At 40.5% G+C, this 15,294-nt stretch overlaps 2 protein-coding genes across 2 annotated transcripts; both read left to right on the forward strand.

Annotated features, from left to right (window-relative positions):
- The first annotated feature begins 986 nt into the window (after nucleotides 1-986).
- LOC143131498 (uncharacterized) lies at nucleotides 987-6,778 on the forward strand. Its single transcript, XM_076291149.1, has 11 exons — nucleotides 987-1,576; nucleotides 2,053-2,251; nucleotides 2,374-2,605; nucleotides 2,798-3,071; nucleotides 3,161-3,341; nucleotides 3,459-3,535; nucleotides 3,630-3,810; nucleotides 3,892-4,140; nucleotides 4,248-4,419; nucleotides 4,513-4,661; nucleotides 4,755-6,778. The coding sequence occupies exons 1-11, from the start codon at nucleotides 1,307-1,309 to the stop codon at nucleotides 4,922-4,924; spliced, it is 2,154 nt and encodes a 717-aa protein (XP_076147264.1). The 5' UTR covers nucleotides 987-1,306; the 3' UTR covers nucleotides 4,925-6,778.
- Nucleotides 6,779-7,591: 813 nt separating this feature from the next.
- LOC143131499 (uncharacterized) lies at nucleotides 7,592-13,390 on the forward strand. The gene is made up of 11 exons (XM_076291150.1): nucleotides 7,592-8,187; nucleotides 8,664-8,862; nucleotides 8,985-9,216; nucleotides 9,409-9,682; nucleotides 9,772-9,952; nucleotides 10,070-10,146; nucleotides 10,241-10,421; nucleotides 10,503-10,751; nucleotides 10,859-11,030; nucleotides 11,124-11,272; nucleotides 11,366-13,390. Exons 1-11 carry the CDS (start codon nucleotides 7,918-7,920, stop codon nucleotides 11,533-11,535), a joined length of 2,154 nt encoding a protein of 717 aa, XP_076147265.1. The 5' UTR covers nucleotides 7,592-7,917; the 3' UTR covers nucleotides 11,536-13,390.
- The last annotated feature ends 1,904 nt before the right edge of the window (nucleotides 13,391-15,294 follow it).

Here is a 15,294-nt window from a genome sequence, read left to right on the forward strand (position 1 = left end):
CAACTGTTCCAGCAATTCAATTCAATTTCAATTCAAAAAACTTTATTTATCCCCGAGGGGCAATTTTTCTATGCAGTCATAGTGACATATAAGACATAACACAACATATAAGACATAACACAACATATAAGACAGGACAGACAAAGAAAGAATAGGACAGACAGGAGTGTAGGGGGGGGGGGTAGTCCCAGGAGATGGAATTGGAGGGGGCTTGGATTCAAGTTCAAAAGGCGAATAGCCTCAAAAGTAAAGGTGGCCTTCCTCCTGTTAGTCCTAGCCAGAGGACAGCGCAGACGCCTGCCAGAGGGCAGCCATTCAAAAACCCTGTGTAGGACATGGGTAGAGTCTTCTAGGATGCAGTAGGCTTTCCTTAATGTTGCCTTGTCGTGCAGTGATGTCAGAGACTGAAGAGGGTGGCCAATGATTTTAGAACATGTGTTCACAATGCTCTGGAGGTGTTTCTTATTTTTGACTGAGAGGGAGTGAAACCAGCACATGGATGAAAAGGTCAGTATACTTTCAATAAAGAAGTGTAAAAAATGCTAAGAATCTTCCTGTTCACTCCAAAGGAGTAAAGCTTCCTTCTACAGTCATCTGTGTACAAGATGAAAAGTAGTGGTGAGAGGACACAACCTTGGGGTGAGCCAGTGGACGTGTATCTGATGTCAGAGAACCTCTTGTTGACCAGCACCGTCTGTGTTCTTTGGGTCAGAAAGTCTGTAATCCACAGAATTAGCTGATGATCCAGGTTGAAATAGTCCATACGTTTTTTAGCCAGCATGTGAGGTTGAATGGTGTTAAAGGCAGATGAGAAATCTGCAAATAGGAGCCGGGCAAAAGAATTTGGGCTTTACATGTTCATGGCATTCAAGCAAGGAGGAAGATGCATGGGGTATGGATATTGGACATGCATATCCACTCCTAGGCTTATTCTCCTATACTCCCCCTGTAGCCTAGTAGCCAGCATTACATTTTACATTTAAAGGGGTGCTATTATGCTTTTTCGTTTTTTCCTTGTCCTATCGTGGATTACATAGCTTTTTGTGTATGTAAATGGTCGCCAAAGACACAATATCAAAAGTAACCACTAGGGGGGAGTAAATGAATATCGCAAAGACAGACTACTGAGCTGCCTAGAAACGCCTCGATGCGAATTTCAGCCGTTGCTTTATTTTAGTTCCGGTACGAGGTGACGTAACCTCGTACTTTTGCTGGGAGTAAATGGGACAGCGTCATCAGATGATTTCACAGTCAGTCTAGAACAGTTCGATTTCGCGTTTCTCAGCAAGTAAAGTTTCGGTTAGCAATGGGTAGAAGGTGTTTTCTTCGTTGTGAAGGGACGTCTCCCTTGTATGCTTTGCCAAAGGCAGAGCCTACACGTACCTGTTGGCTAGAGTTTATTTTTAACTCTATTCCCCCAACTTTACCGACCATTTTTCTGTGTCCCCGTCACTTCACGGATGGCTGCTTCAGCAACCTGCGTTTGTTCAGCACAGGATTTGCGAAGCTGCTAGCTCTGAGGGAAGATGCTGTTCCAACTTTGTGTGGCCCCATGGGTGAAGATGTCGCTCGACATGTAAGTAAACCTATTGTGATATTAACAAAAGTTGTTGTGTGTAAGGTTAACGTTAGTTGGGGTAATTAACCCTACAAGCTTGCAAGCGGAGATAGCTAACTAGTGCTAGCGAGGCTGACTGAGTTCGTGGTCTGAGCTGAGCAAAGGTGTAATTACAGTAGCTCAGTGGTATAATTAAACCAATGTGTAGCAGTTAGCTCTGATAGTGAGACTACCATGTTGAAGTAGAGCGAATTCAGTCTGTAGTCTTGACGCAAGGCTGATTATTTTTTCACTGGTGCTATTTGTAGCCTAACGTTATAAGTTAACGTTAGTTTTCGCGGGGGATCTCAAACAAATTCTAAACGGTAACATGAATTAACGTCAGCTATGTGAGGGGTACTATTTGGTTGAATGGTTATAGTTTTTGTTTCAGATGTTAACTGTTAGGTTGTATAAAATTATTTTCGTAACCGATTTTGGTGTTATAATTACAGGACTCCAGTGCCCCATATAGCCCCTTCCAGCACGTCGGATGTCAGACCGACTCTCCTCAGCTTATTTCGGCGGGAACCCAGACAAGTACCACCGTGGGAATGCATTCTGTGGGAGTACAAAGTGCGCCATTGAAGGCGACTTCAGTCGGCACACAGTTGTCCATGGGATCGCTGAAAACGGCACACATGAGAAGCAAAGGTATTGTGTGATGTAGTTGTTAACCAAGGTCTACTCTGTATTATATCTTCAGTACCCAGGACAAAATCATCAGCTGAATTATTTTTTTATTTTCTAATAAGATTTGTCTATATTATTCGTAGGTATCCAGACAAAGCTGCCTCTTCTCAGTGTAGGCACTGGAATAATTTCTGGTATAGACTCACCACTGGCGTCTACACCAATAAAGGGCCCAAGTTGTCGACCTAGCAAGAGACCACGGCTTGAGTTGGAGGACGAGGAGGAGAGCGACTCCTCAAATGAATTTCATAAGGAGCCTCTGGACTCGACTTACAACCCTGGAGATTCTGTACTTACAGAGGAATCTGACATCTCGTAAGTTTTTAGCATTGGCTACTGTATAGTATTGGCTGTACTAAAAGCAGTATTGGCTACTGTTTTCAGTATATGGTTACCAGCTATACAACATTGCTATTATTCTAGAAAACATATTTGAAAGCTAATATTACTATTATTCTAGAAAACATATTTGAAAGCTAATATTATGTTTTGTTTCTAATCTGTTAGGTTTGAGACACAGTCCACACATGATGAGGAAAAGTATATTGTTTTTGAAAGCTGCCTCAAACAGCTGTTTGAAAACTGTCCAGTGTGTAAGAAGGGCTGTAATCTCCAACGACGAAGGATGGGAACCTATGTGGCTTACACTCAGCGATGTCCACACTGCAGTTACTTCAGAGAGTGGGAGAGTCAACCCATGGTTGGAAGTACCCCTGTCGGCAACCTACAACTTTCGGCGGCTACCTACTTTACAGGGACCTCCTTCATCCAACTGGAAAAGGTAAGCATTTTACCATTTCAAACATGTGAATCTTTCTAGTGATGAACTAAACTGGTCTAAAACGCCTCTTATTTGTCTTTTCTTTAAAGCTGTGCAAGGCCATGCAACTCCAGATATTTCAGTATGACACCTTCAGAAGGCATGCAAGGAATTACATGGAACCGGCTATTGTTCACAAGTGGAAGATGGATCAGCAGAGTCATTTCCAGCATCAATTGCACCTTGGTGGGGTGGTTGCAGTGGGAGGAGACATGAGGGCCGATTCTCCAGGTTTGTTGAAATTTGAAATAGTCTGGCAACTAAATTATTAGTTTGCATTCTGAATCAAATGACATCCCTTTATGGTGTGCTGAAAAGCTTTACACACTCTGTAATACATTTTTTTAGGGCACTCTGCAAAGTTTGGCAGCTACACTCTAATGAATCTGGAGAGCAACACCATTATGGACATCCAACTTGTTCAGGTATGTTTCTCTCTTTGGATTTGTTTGAATTTGAATCTTAAAAGTGTGTGATTTTGTCTAATGTTTTTTGTTTGTAATGACCATTCACTACCAGAGCAATGAAGTAGGTGGCAGCTATCATATGGAGAAGGAAGGACTGAAAAGATGCCTAGATCATCTGGAGTCGAATGGATTGAAGGTGGATTACATTGTGACAGACCGTCATCCACAGATCCAGAAATTTCTGAGGGAACGCAGCGTAACTCAGTTCTATGACGTTTGGCACTTTGAGAAAGGTAAAGTGTTTTCCTAATTCATATTCTAAACTTTGAAGTTAGCAATTAACAGATCGTATAATTAGTGTGTGTGGTAAACAGGTTTGTCCAAGAAACTTGAGAAAGCTTCGCACAATGAAGACTGTGATGTTCTGAAGAAGTGGCTACAGAGCATCAAAAACCATGTCTACTGGTGTGCCACGTCATCAAGCACTGGACCAGAAAAGGTGGCAAAGTGGACATCACTGCTAAACCACCTACAAAATGTTCATGTTCATGAAGACCCCCTTTTCCCCAAATGTCTGCATCCCGACCACGTCTCAAGGGACCCTAGCAAATGGCTACAACCTGGTATGTGCCAAATTATCTTTACTCAGAAAATCAAGTATTACATTTTTCCAGTCTTTTGTTGTGATGCAGGGGTTGATATTTCACCATGTGTTCTTATTTTACTGAAGGATCAGTTGCACTTCACAAAGCTGAGAAAATACTGCTCAACAAGAGAGTCCTGAAGGATGTAGAGAAACTCAGCCACCATCACCAGACCTCATCACTGGAGTCCTTTCACAGCCTGATACTACGATTTGCACCAAAGAATGTAGTTTTCCCCTTCATGGGAATGTTGTGCAGGTAATACACAATGTCATTATTTTAAAAGTGACTAATTGAGATGACTGTCAGTCATTCTATGTATTTAATAATGTTGCTGTGTTGTTACCATAGGTTGTATCTAGCAGCAATGCACCACAATGAAAATGCTATGCGGGAGCAAGCCACAACATCTACAGGACAGGCTGTTTTCAAGGTTGTTTTTCCAAAGGCGAAGAGGGGGGAAGGCATTGTGAAGCCCGTGAAAACAAATCCAACCTTCAGTAAGTTTGTTAAAGATTTTCTTTAAATACAGCCACACCAGTTTACAGATTGTTATGGATACATTTATTGGATTTGAATGCTATATCTTCCAGACTATGTACGTGAACTCATGAGGCTGCTCATGCAGGAAGTTTTTGAGGACCCCACATCTTTTGCAGAGGAATTGAAGACCATCCCCATCCCTCCAGACCTCTCAGCAGAATTCCCAAAAACTCCAAAGGCTGAGCTGGTTGCCCGTCACGTCTCCCGCTTCAATCAATAGGTGGTCTGAAGCCTATGTAATCACCAGACGGGAACTGCTGCCGTATCCGTTGCACCACACATGACGGGATGATGACCCGACGACTAGGTCCTAAGTAACCCCAGCACCAGCTTACAAAGCTGCGATAGGCAAGATGCCTCAACTGCCTGAAGGGACAAGGCACAGAGTTCTCTGTTCAACTGTTTTCAAATTAAGAGTTTGGTTCCAAAATGCTACATCGACCATTTTAAAGAACTTTGATAAATTATTATTTTTTTACATTTTGTTTTGCAAGTAATTTCAGTAGAACTGTAATTGGGCATTGTTAATTGATTTACCTTTACTCAATCAAAACAACAAAACAGCAAGTTGATTGATATTATCTGAAATACACAATTGAATAACATGACTTTTTAATGTAAAAATGGAGATATAGCGTTTTGAAACCAAACTCTTCAAATATTACCTCAAAGGTTCATACTCTGGAAGCTATGCACTGTTATCAATGTTTACATGCATACAAATTACATAAGAATAATGCTTTTGTTTTGTTTAGTAAGAGCTTATTACAGACAAAGTAACTTACTCTTCTTCTGTTCTGTGCCTAACAGGTCCGTAATCATATTTGTAAATGTTGTAGATATTTTGCAGACTGTATGGGTTTAGACACACAGGTTCTAGGCCTGGATGTTCTGTCATGCACATTATGGGTACTGGCACTTGGCTCATTCGTCTTACTACCTAATAAAGAAAATAAGACAAGAACTACTACTGTGTAACAAGTGACCTTGGCATCATCATTGTTCAGAGTGCTACATGACTGCATGGACAATATTGATTCAGGAAGCAACATGTTTTCTTGTCAGGCTTTTATTTACAACAAAATGTTATCACTGATTTAGTTTTTTTACATAACAATGATTTTTAATACAGTATGCAGCTGGCTGAGACTACAGTGAACTGGTGAGATTACTCGTTTACCATTACATATTAACTATAAAAATGTATCATTGATTCGTTTTTTTTTACATAACAATGATTATAATACAGTATGCACCTGGCTGAGACTACAATGAACTGGTGAGATCACTCGTTTACCATTACAAGTGTAATGCTGATGCTTTATGCTAGAGATGTCATAAACATGTGTAGCCTAGTTCACTAGTAGGCCTAAGCTACTCATCTAAAGGGGATGTTATGCTAGGACATTAGATCATTCTCCACAAACCGTATAGTAGCCTAGCCTAAAGTTACATCAGTTTTACCTTTGTGATTTCTCTGCAGCAGACGTTCTCCACTTCACTGGGCATAGTGGCACAATTCCCACAAGTGCACCTAAGTAACAAAGATGTTATAAGTTATAACTATTTTTGGCAGACAAAAGCAGTTCACTTATATTCCATGTCAGGCAGGCAAATAAAGCTTGTTAGTACGAGTAGCCTACTAGCCTCGGGCTAAATTAGACGCTAGGCTATAGAGATACATTTCGTAAATCAGGTGTGGATAATAGAATAAACAAAAACTTACCACAGTGAAACGTCTTGGTCCAATCTACGACTAACATCGCGGTCATCATTGGCTCCATCAGCTCCATTATCGCTTTCGGGGTCGGATTCTGGTTCAAATTGGTAAGGCAGCACTGACGCCATAATCGCCTAATTTACAAATGTCTGACGAGACGTTTCTGTCAGCGCCAAGATTCTAACTGCCTCAAAATTCTCAGCAACCGGGCGTTTCACATAGGGGTTGTAATACTGATAGATGTATGAGGAAAAATAATATGGCCGACGACGCTTCAACGTTGTAAATCAATTCTATTAGACCCAACAAATTAAATAATAAACAGTAAATAATACCATAATAGGGCCCCTTTAAATCTCTCACTTTGGCCTATGGGACACTGACTGGATCTGCTCCTTGTTATTTCAATTCAATGCCCACGGAATCACTGAAATTTCCGTGAAACTCACACGGATTTCGATTCAATGCAAGTTAATGACACTCATATCCCGTGGCTATTTCACGGATCCCCGTTTAAACAACTGAGTGCAGATTTCGCTCAACGGACGTTGTTATCTTATTGGGAAACACACTTTTGATACATTCAGTTCGATTTTTATTGCCTTTTTTAGTGTCTGTGTAATCAAGATGTACTTCCCCAACCGCCATGCTGTCTTCTGATTACCATTTGTTCTGTCGACTAGGCCTACTCTCATGAACGCTAAATTCAAGACTTCCTCAGTGGTTCCATGTGGGTGCAATACGTTGCACACTGCTCTCTGTTCCTGTGATAGTTTACAGTGTTTTTAAAAGGCGTCTAAAGGCACATTTGTTCAACATGCACTTAGTCCATTAAGCAGTAAAGCACTATAACTTGTTATTTATCATTGATTGAATGGGCATTTGTTTATTAGCCTATTGCCTAGCCTATTGCTATTGTCCTAATTACAGTCTGACCAACATCTTCATTTGTTACCTGTTCAATTTAAGTGTTATATTGTTATCTATTTATGTTGCTTTGAACAGCAAAGATTAGGATAACGAGCCTCCTTATTCTTCAGCCAAGCAGGTAGGCCTACGGGGCGTTGCCTAGCAACAAGGGTCAGAAGTACACGTTTTTCGATATTTTGTGGAATTATACTTATTTTCATTGAATGCCAATGTCGTGAGTCATGTACCAACTTGCTTTAAAGGGGTGCTATTATGCTTTTTCGTTTTTTCCTTGTCCTATCGTGGATTACATAGCTTTTTGTGTATGTAAATGGTCGCCAAAGACACAATATCAAAAGTAACCACTAGGGGGGAGTAAATGAATATCGCAAAGACAGACTACTGAGCTGCCTAGAAACGCCTCGATGCGAATTTCAGCCGTTGCTTTATTTTAGTTCCGGTACGAGGTGACGTAACCTCGTACTTTTGCTGGGAGTAAATGGGACAGCGTCATCAGATGATTTCACAGTCAGTCTAGAACAGTTCGATTTCGCGTTTCTCAGCAAGTAAAGTTTCGGTTAGCAATGGGTAGAAGGTGTTTTCTTCGTTGTGAAGGGACGTCTCCCTTGTATGCTTTGCCAAAGGCAGAGCCTACACGTACCTGTTGGCTAGAGTTTATTTTTAACTCTATTCCCCCAACTTTACCGACCATTTTTCTGTGTCCCCGTCACTTCACGGATGGCTGCTTCAGCAACCTGCGTTTGTTCAGCACAGGATTTGCGAAGCTGCTAGCTCTGAGGGAAGATGCTGTTCCAACTTTGTGTGGCCCCATGGGTGAAGATGTCGCTCGACATGTAAGTAAACCTATTGTGATATTAACAAAAGTTGTTGTGTGTAAGGTTAACGTTAGTTGGGGTAATTAACCCTACAAGCTTGCAAGCGGAGATAGCTAACTAGTGCTAGCGAGGCTGACTGAGTTCGTGGTCTGAGCTGAGCAAAGGTGTAATTACAGTAGCTCAGTGGTATAATTAAACCAATGTGTAGCAGTTAGCTCTGATAGTGAGACTACCATGTTGAAGTAGAGCGAATTCAGTCTGTAGTCTTGACGCAAGGCTGATTATTTTTTCACTGGTGCTATTTGTAGCCTAACGTTATAAGTTAACGTTAGTTTTCGCGGGGGATCTCAAACAAATTCTAAACGGTAACATGAATTAACGTCAGCTATGTGAGGGGTACTATTTGGTTGAATGGTTATAGTTTTTGTTTCAGATGTTAACTGTTAGGTTGTATAAAATTATTTTCGTAACCGATTTTGGTGTTATAATTACAGGACTCCAGTGCCCCATATAGCCCCTTCCAGCACGTCGGATGTCAGACCGACTCTCCTCAGCTTATTTCGGCGGGAACCCAGACAAGTACCACCGTGGGAATGCATTCTGTGGGAGTACAAAGTGCGCCATTGAAGGCGACTTCAGTCGGCACACAGTTGTCCATGGGATCGCTGAAAACGGCACACATGAGAAGCAAAGGTATTGTGTGATGTAGTTGTTAACCAAGGTCTACTCTGTATTATATCTTCAGTACCCAGGACAAAATCATCAGCTGAATTATTTTTTTATTTTCTAATAAGATTTGTCTATATTATTCGTAGGTATCCAGACAAAGCTGCCTCTTCTCAGTGTAGGCACTGGAATAATTTCTGGTATAGACTCACCACTGGCGTCTACACCAATAAAGGGCCCAAGTTGTCGACCTAGCAAGAGACCACGGCTTGAGTTGGAGGACGAGGAGGAGAGCGACTCCTCAAATGAATTTCATAAGGAGCCTCTGGACTCGACTTACAACCCTGGAGATTCTGTACTTACAGAGGAATCTGACATCTCGTAAGTTTTTAGCATTGGCTACTGTATAGTATTGGCTGTACTAAAAGCAGTATTGGCTACTGTTTTCAGTATATGGTTACCAGCTATACAACATTGCTATTATTCTAGAAAACATATTTGAAAGCTAATATTACTATTATTCTAGAAAACATATTTGAAAGCTAATATTATGTTTTGTTTCTAATCTGTTAGGTTTGAGACACAGTCCACACATGATGAGGAAAAGTATATTGTTTTTGAAAGCTGCCTCAAACAGCTGTTTGAAAACTGTCCAGTGTGTAAGAAGGGCTGTAATCTCCAACGACGAAGGATGGGAACCTATGTGGCTTACACTCAGCGATGTCCACACTGCAGTTACTTCAGAGAGTGGGAGAGTCAACCCATGGTTGGAAGTACCCCTGTCGGCAACCTACAACTTTCGGCGGCTACCTACTTTACAGGGACCTCCTTCATCCAACTGGAAAAGGTAAGCATTTTACCATTTCAAACATGTGAATCTTTCTAGTGATGAACTAAACTGGTCTAAAACGCCTCTTATTTGTCTTTTCTTTAAAGCTGTGCAAGGCCATGCAACTCCAGATATTTCAGTATGACACCTTCAGAAGGCATGCAAGGAATTACATGGAACCGGCTATTGTTCACAAGTGGAAGATGGATCAGCAGAGTCATTTCCAGCATCAATTGCACCTTGGTGGGGTGGTTGCAGTGGGAGGAGACATGAGGGCCGATTCTCCAGGTTTGTTGAAATTTGAAATAGTCTGGCAACTAAATTATTAGTTTGCATTCTGAATCAAATGACATCCCTTTATGGTGTGCTGAAAAGCTTTACACACTCTGTAATACATTTTTTTAGGGCACTCTGCAAAGTTTGGCAGCTACACTCTAATGAATCTGGAGAGCAACACCATTATGGACATCCAACTTGTTCAGGTATGTTTCTCTCTTTGGATTTGTTTGAATTTGAATCTTAAAAGTGTGTGATTTTGTCTAATGTTTTTTGTTTGTAATGACCATTCACTACCAGAGCAATGAAGTAGGTGGCAGCTATCATATGGAGAAGGAAGGACTGAAAAGATGCCTAGATCATCTGGAGTCGAATGGATTGAAGGTGGATTACATTGTGACAGACCGTCATCCACAGATCCAGAAATTTCTGAGGGAACGCAGCGTAACTCAGTTCTATGACGTTTGGCACTTTGAGAAAGGTAAAGTGTTTTCCTAATTCATATTCTAAACTTTGAAGTTAGCAATTAACAGATCGTATAATTAGTGTGTGTGGTAAACAGGTTTGTCCAAGAAACTTGAGAAAGCTTCGCACAATGAAGACTGTGATGTTCTGAAGAAGTGGCTACAGAGCATCAAAAACCATGTCTACTGGTGTGCCACGTCATCAAGCACTGGACCAGAAAAGGTGGCAAAGTGGACATCACTGCTAAACCACCTACAAAATGTTCATGTTCATGAAGACCCCCTTTTCCCCAAATGTCTGCATCCCGACCACGTCTCAAGGGACCCTAGCAAATGGCTACAACCTGGTATGTGCCAAATTATCTTTACTCAGAAAATCAAGTATTACATTTTTCCAGTCTTTTGTTGTGATGCAGGGGTTGATATTTCACCATGTGTTCTTATTTTACTGAAGGATCAGTTGCACTTCACAAAGCTGAGAAAATACTGCTCAACAAGAGAGTCCTGAAGGATGTAGAGAAACTCAGCCACCATCACCAGACCTCATCACTGGAGTCCTTTCACAGCCTGATACTACGATTTGCACCAAAGAATGTAGTTTTCCCCTTCATGGGAATGTTGTGCAGGTAATACACAATGTCATTATTTTAAAAGTGACTAATTGAGATGACTGTCAGTCATTCTATGTATTTAATAATGTTGCTGTGTTGTTACCATAGGTTGTATCTAGCAGCAATGCACCACAATGAAAATGCTATGCGGGAGCAAGCCACAACATCTACAGGACAGGCTGTTTTCAAGGTTGTTTTTCCAAAGGCGAAGAGGGGGGAAGGCATTGTGAAGCCCGTGAAAACAAATCCAACCTTCAGTAAGTTTGTTAAAGATTTTCTTTAAATACAGCCACACCAGTTTACAGATTGTTATGGATACATTTATTGGATTTGAATGCTATATCTTCCAGACTATGTACGTGAACTCATGAGGCTGCTCATGCAGGAAGTTTTTGAGGACCCCACATCTTTTGCAGAGGAATTGAAGACCATCCCCATCCCTCCAGACCTCTCAGCAGAATTCCCAAAAACTCCAAAGGCTGAGCTGGTTGCCCGTCACGTCTCCCGCTTCAATCAATAGGTGGTCTGAAGCCTATGTAATCACCAGACGGGAACTGCTGCCGTATCCGTTGCACCACACATGACGGGATGATGACCCGACGACTAGGTCCTAAGTAACCCCAGCACCAGCTTACAAAGCTGCGATAGGCAAGATGCCTCAACTGCCTGAAGGGACAAGGCACAGAGTTCTCTGTTCAACTGTTTTCAAATTAAGAGTTTGGTTCCAAAATGCTACATCGACCATTTTAAAGAACTTTGATAAATTATTATTTTTTTACATTTTGTTTTGCAAGTAATTTCAGTAGAACTGTAATTGGGCATTGTTAATTGATTTACCTTTACTCAATCAAAACAACAAAACAGCAAGTTGATTGATATTATCTGAAATACACAATTGAATAACATGACTTTTTAATGTAAAAATGGAGATATAGCGTTTTGAAACCAAACTCTTCAAATATTACCTCAAAGGTTCATACTCTGGAAGCTATGCACTGTTATCAATGTTTACATGCATACAAATTACATAAGAATAATGCTTTTGTTTTGTTTAGTAAGAGCTTATTACAGACAAAGTAACTTACTCTTCTTCTGTTCTGTGCCTAACAGGTCCGTAATCATATTTGTAAATGTTGTAGATATTTTGCAGACTGTATGGGTTTAGACACACAGGTTCTAGGCCTGGATGTTCTGTCATGCACATTATGGGTACTGGCACTTGGCTCATTCGTCTTACTACCTAATAAAGAAAATAAGACAAGAACTACTACTGTGTAACAAGTGACCTTGGCATCATCATTGTTCAGAGTGCTACATGACTGCATGGACAATATTGATTCAGGAAGCAACATGTTTTCTTGTCAGGCTTTTATTTACAACAAAATGTTATCACTGATTTAGTTTTTTTACATAACAATGATTTTTAATACAGTATGCAGCTGGCTGAGACTACAGTGAACTGGTGAGATTACTCGTTTACCATTACATATTAACTATAAAAATGTATCATTGATTCGTTTTTTTTTACATAACAATGATTATAATACAGTATGCACCTGGCTGAGACTACAATGAACTGGTGAGATCACTCGTTTACCATTACAAGTGTAATGCTGATGCTTTATGCTAGAGATGTCATAAACATGTGTAGCCTAGTTCACTAGTAGGCCTAAGCTACTCATCTAAAGGGGATGTTATGCTAGGACATTAGATCATTCTCCACAAACCGTATAGTAGCCTAGCCTAAAGTTACATCAGTTTTACCTTTGTGATTTCTCTGCAGCAGACGTTCTCCACTTCACTGGGCATAGTGGCACAATTCCCACAAGTGCACCTAAGTAACAAAGATGTTATAAGTTATAACTATTTTTGGCAGACAAAAGCAGTTCACTTATATTCCATGTCAGGCAGGCAAATAAAGCTTGTTAGTACGAGTAGCCTACTAGCCTCGGGCTAAATTAGACGCTAGGCTATAGAGATACATTTCGTAAATCAGGTGTGGATAATAGAATAAACAAAAACTTACCACAGTGAAACGTCTTGGTCCAATCTACGACTAACATCGCGGTCATCATTGGCTCCATCAGCTCCATTATCGCTTTCGGGGTCGGATTCTGGTTCAAATTGGTAAGGCAGCACTGACGCCATAATCGCCTAATTTACAAATGTCTGACGAGACGTTTCTGTCAGCGCCAAGATTCTAACTGCCTCAAAATTCTCAGCAACCGGGCGTTTCACATAGGGGTTGTAATACTGATAGATGTATGAGGAAAAATAATATGGCCGACGACGCTTCAACGTTGTAAATCAATTCTATTAGACCCAACAAATTAAATAATAAACAGTAAATAATACCATAATAGGGCCCCTTTAACTATTTCTATACATATTATACCCAGCAAAAGTCGTCTGTGCCAGTGTTTTGCATCCTAACAATATTTTGTTTATGTTTTAATACAAAACCGTTTTAATGAACTACAAATTCGGCGCCATTGTTATAAAGCAGCGTTGAAATGAACGCTACACGTCATGGGGCACGTAGTCTAATTACAGAAATAGCTATAATTTCAAAATTACAAAAATATTTTTATACATAACATGAGAAACATGCTTGAATTATTAAGATGTATCACCTGCTTGACTATAAAGTCAAAAGCTTGCAACATTTGTAATATGTTAAAATAAATGTAATTTTCCCATTTTTGCACATGAGATACACAAATGACAGAAACATTATTTATAATACATATCTTAAGTAATAAGCATACCAAATTTCAGACAAATCTGACCAGTGGTTCCACAATTCTGGCAACTCACAATATTACATTTTTACACCTTTGAGGGGCGCTACTGAGGTAACCGGGGTACCTGGGGCATTAAAAATTCTTGGAGATGCTTCCCTGCATCCGGATGAACAACATATGCTATTTTATTTCACCCTCTGAATATTTTTATTTTTCCTCAACTGGGCAAAATATGACCATGCATAGCCTACATTTGGATGAGCATGACATGATGAGAACGTAAAGCAATAGTTTCAACTTTGGCAAAAAACATTTCACATGGGCTTAAAGGCAGAGGAAGCTTTTGAGGGTTTGGGATGGCATCATCAACCCAACTTGGTGTGCATCCAAAACTGTCAGAAAATGCAGCTGAATGGCTGTGTGGATGGTACCTTGCAGGGCTGCCGCGTAGGTCAAAACTGACCAGCAGGGTGATGTCATGCAAATCATGTTTATTTCATATCAAAACACTTGCATATATCAGATAAAAGCACAATATCGATGTTATGAGGTGCTTGGTTTGATCCATGAACTTTTGTGCATCCAAAACTGTCAGAAAATGCAGCCGAATGGCTGTGTGGATGGTACTTTGCAGGGCTGCCGCGTAGGTCAAAACTGACCAGCAGGGTGATGTCATGCAAATCATGTTTATTTCATATCAAAACACTTGCATATATCAGATAAAAGCACAATATAGATGTTATAGGTGCTTGGTTTGATCCATGAACTTTTGTGCATCCAAAACTGTCAGAAAATGCAGCCGAATGGCTGTGTGGATGGTACTTTGCAGGGCTGTCGCGTAGGTCAAAACTGACCAGCAGGGTGATGTCATGCAAATCATGTTTATTTCATATCAAAACACTTGCATATATCAGATAAAAGCACAATATAGATGTTATGAGGTACTTGGTTTGATCCATGAACTTTTGTGCATCCAAAACTGTCAGAAAATGCAGCCGAATGGCTGTGTGGATGGTACTTTGCAGGGCTGTCGCGTAGGTCAAAACTGACCAGCAGGGTGATGTCATGCAAATCATGTTTATTTCATATCAAAACACTTGCATTTATCAGATAAAAGTACAATATAGATGTTATGAGGTGCTTGGTTTGTGCATCCAAAACTGTCAGAAAATGCAGCCGAATGGCTGTGTGGATGGTACTTTGTGGATGTCGCATTTGAACCGTTTGCCCCGTGTTATCCCTGGTATATATATATTAGTGATGGGCAAATGAAACTTTGGTGAACCACTAAACCACAGCAGTGTGAAGCTAGCAACACTAATGAAAAAATCCAATATGGCTGCCACATGTAGAGTTTTCAACATAAAAGTCCTTACCCAAACCAGTATATGTAACCAAAAATATTGGTTTGCTAAGGACTTTTATGTTGAAAAATGTATGTGTGGCGGCCATCTTCTTGCTTTTCAGCTAGTATCGCTAGGTTCACACTGCTGTGGTTCAGTGGTTCACCAAAGCTTCATTTGCCCATCACTAAT

Source organism: Alosa pseudoharengus, unplaced genomic scaffold (assembly GCF_046254945.1).
Source record: "Alosa pseudoharengus isolate Yale_2024_CS ecotype anadromous, Long Island Sound unplaced genomic scaffold, YU_APseudo_1.1 YU_APseudo_1.1_scf_18, whole genome shotgun sequence".
Taxonomy (NCBI): domain Eukaryota; kingdom Metazoa; phylum Chordata; class Actinopteri; order Clupeiformes; family Clupeidae; genus Alosa; species Alosa pseudoharengus.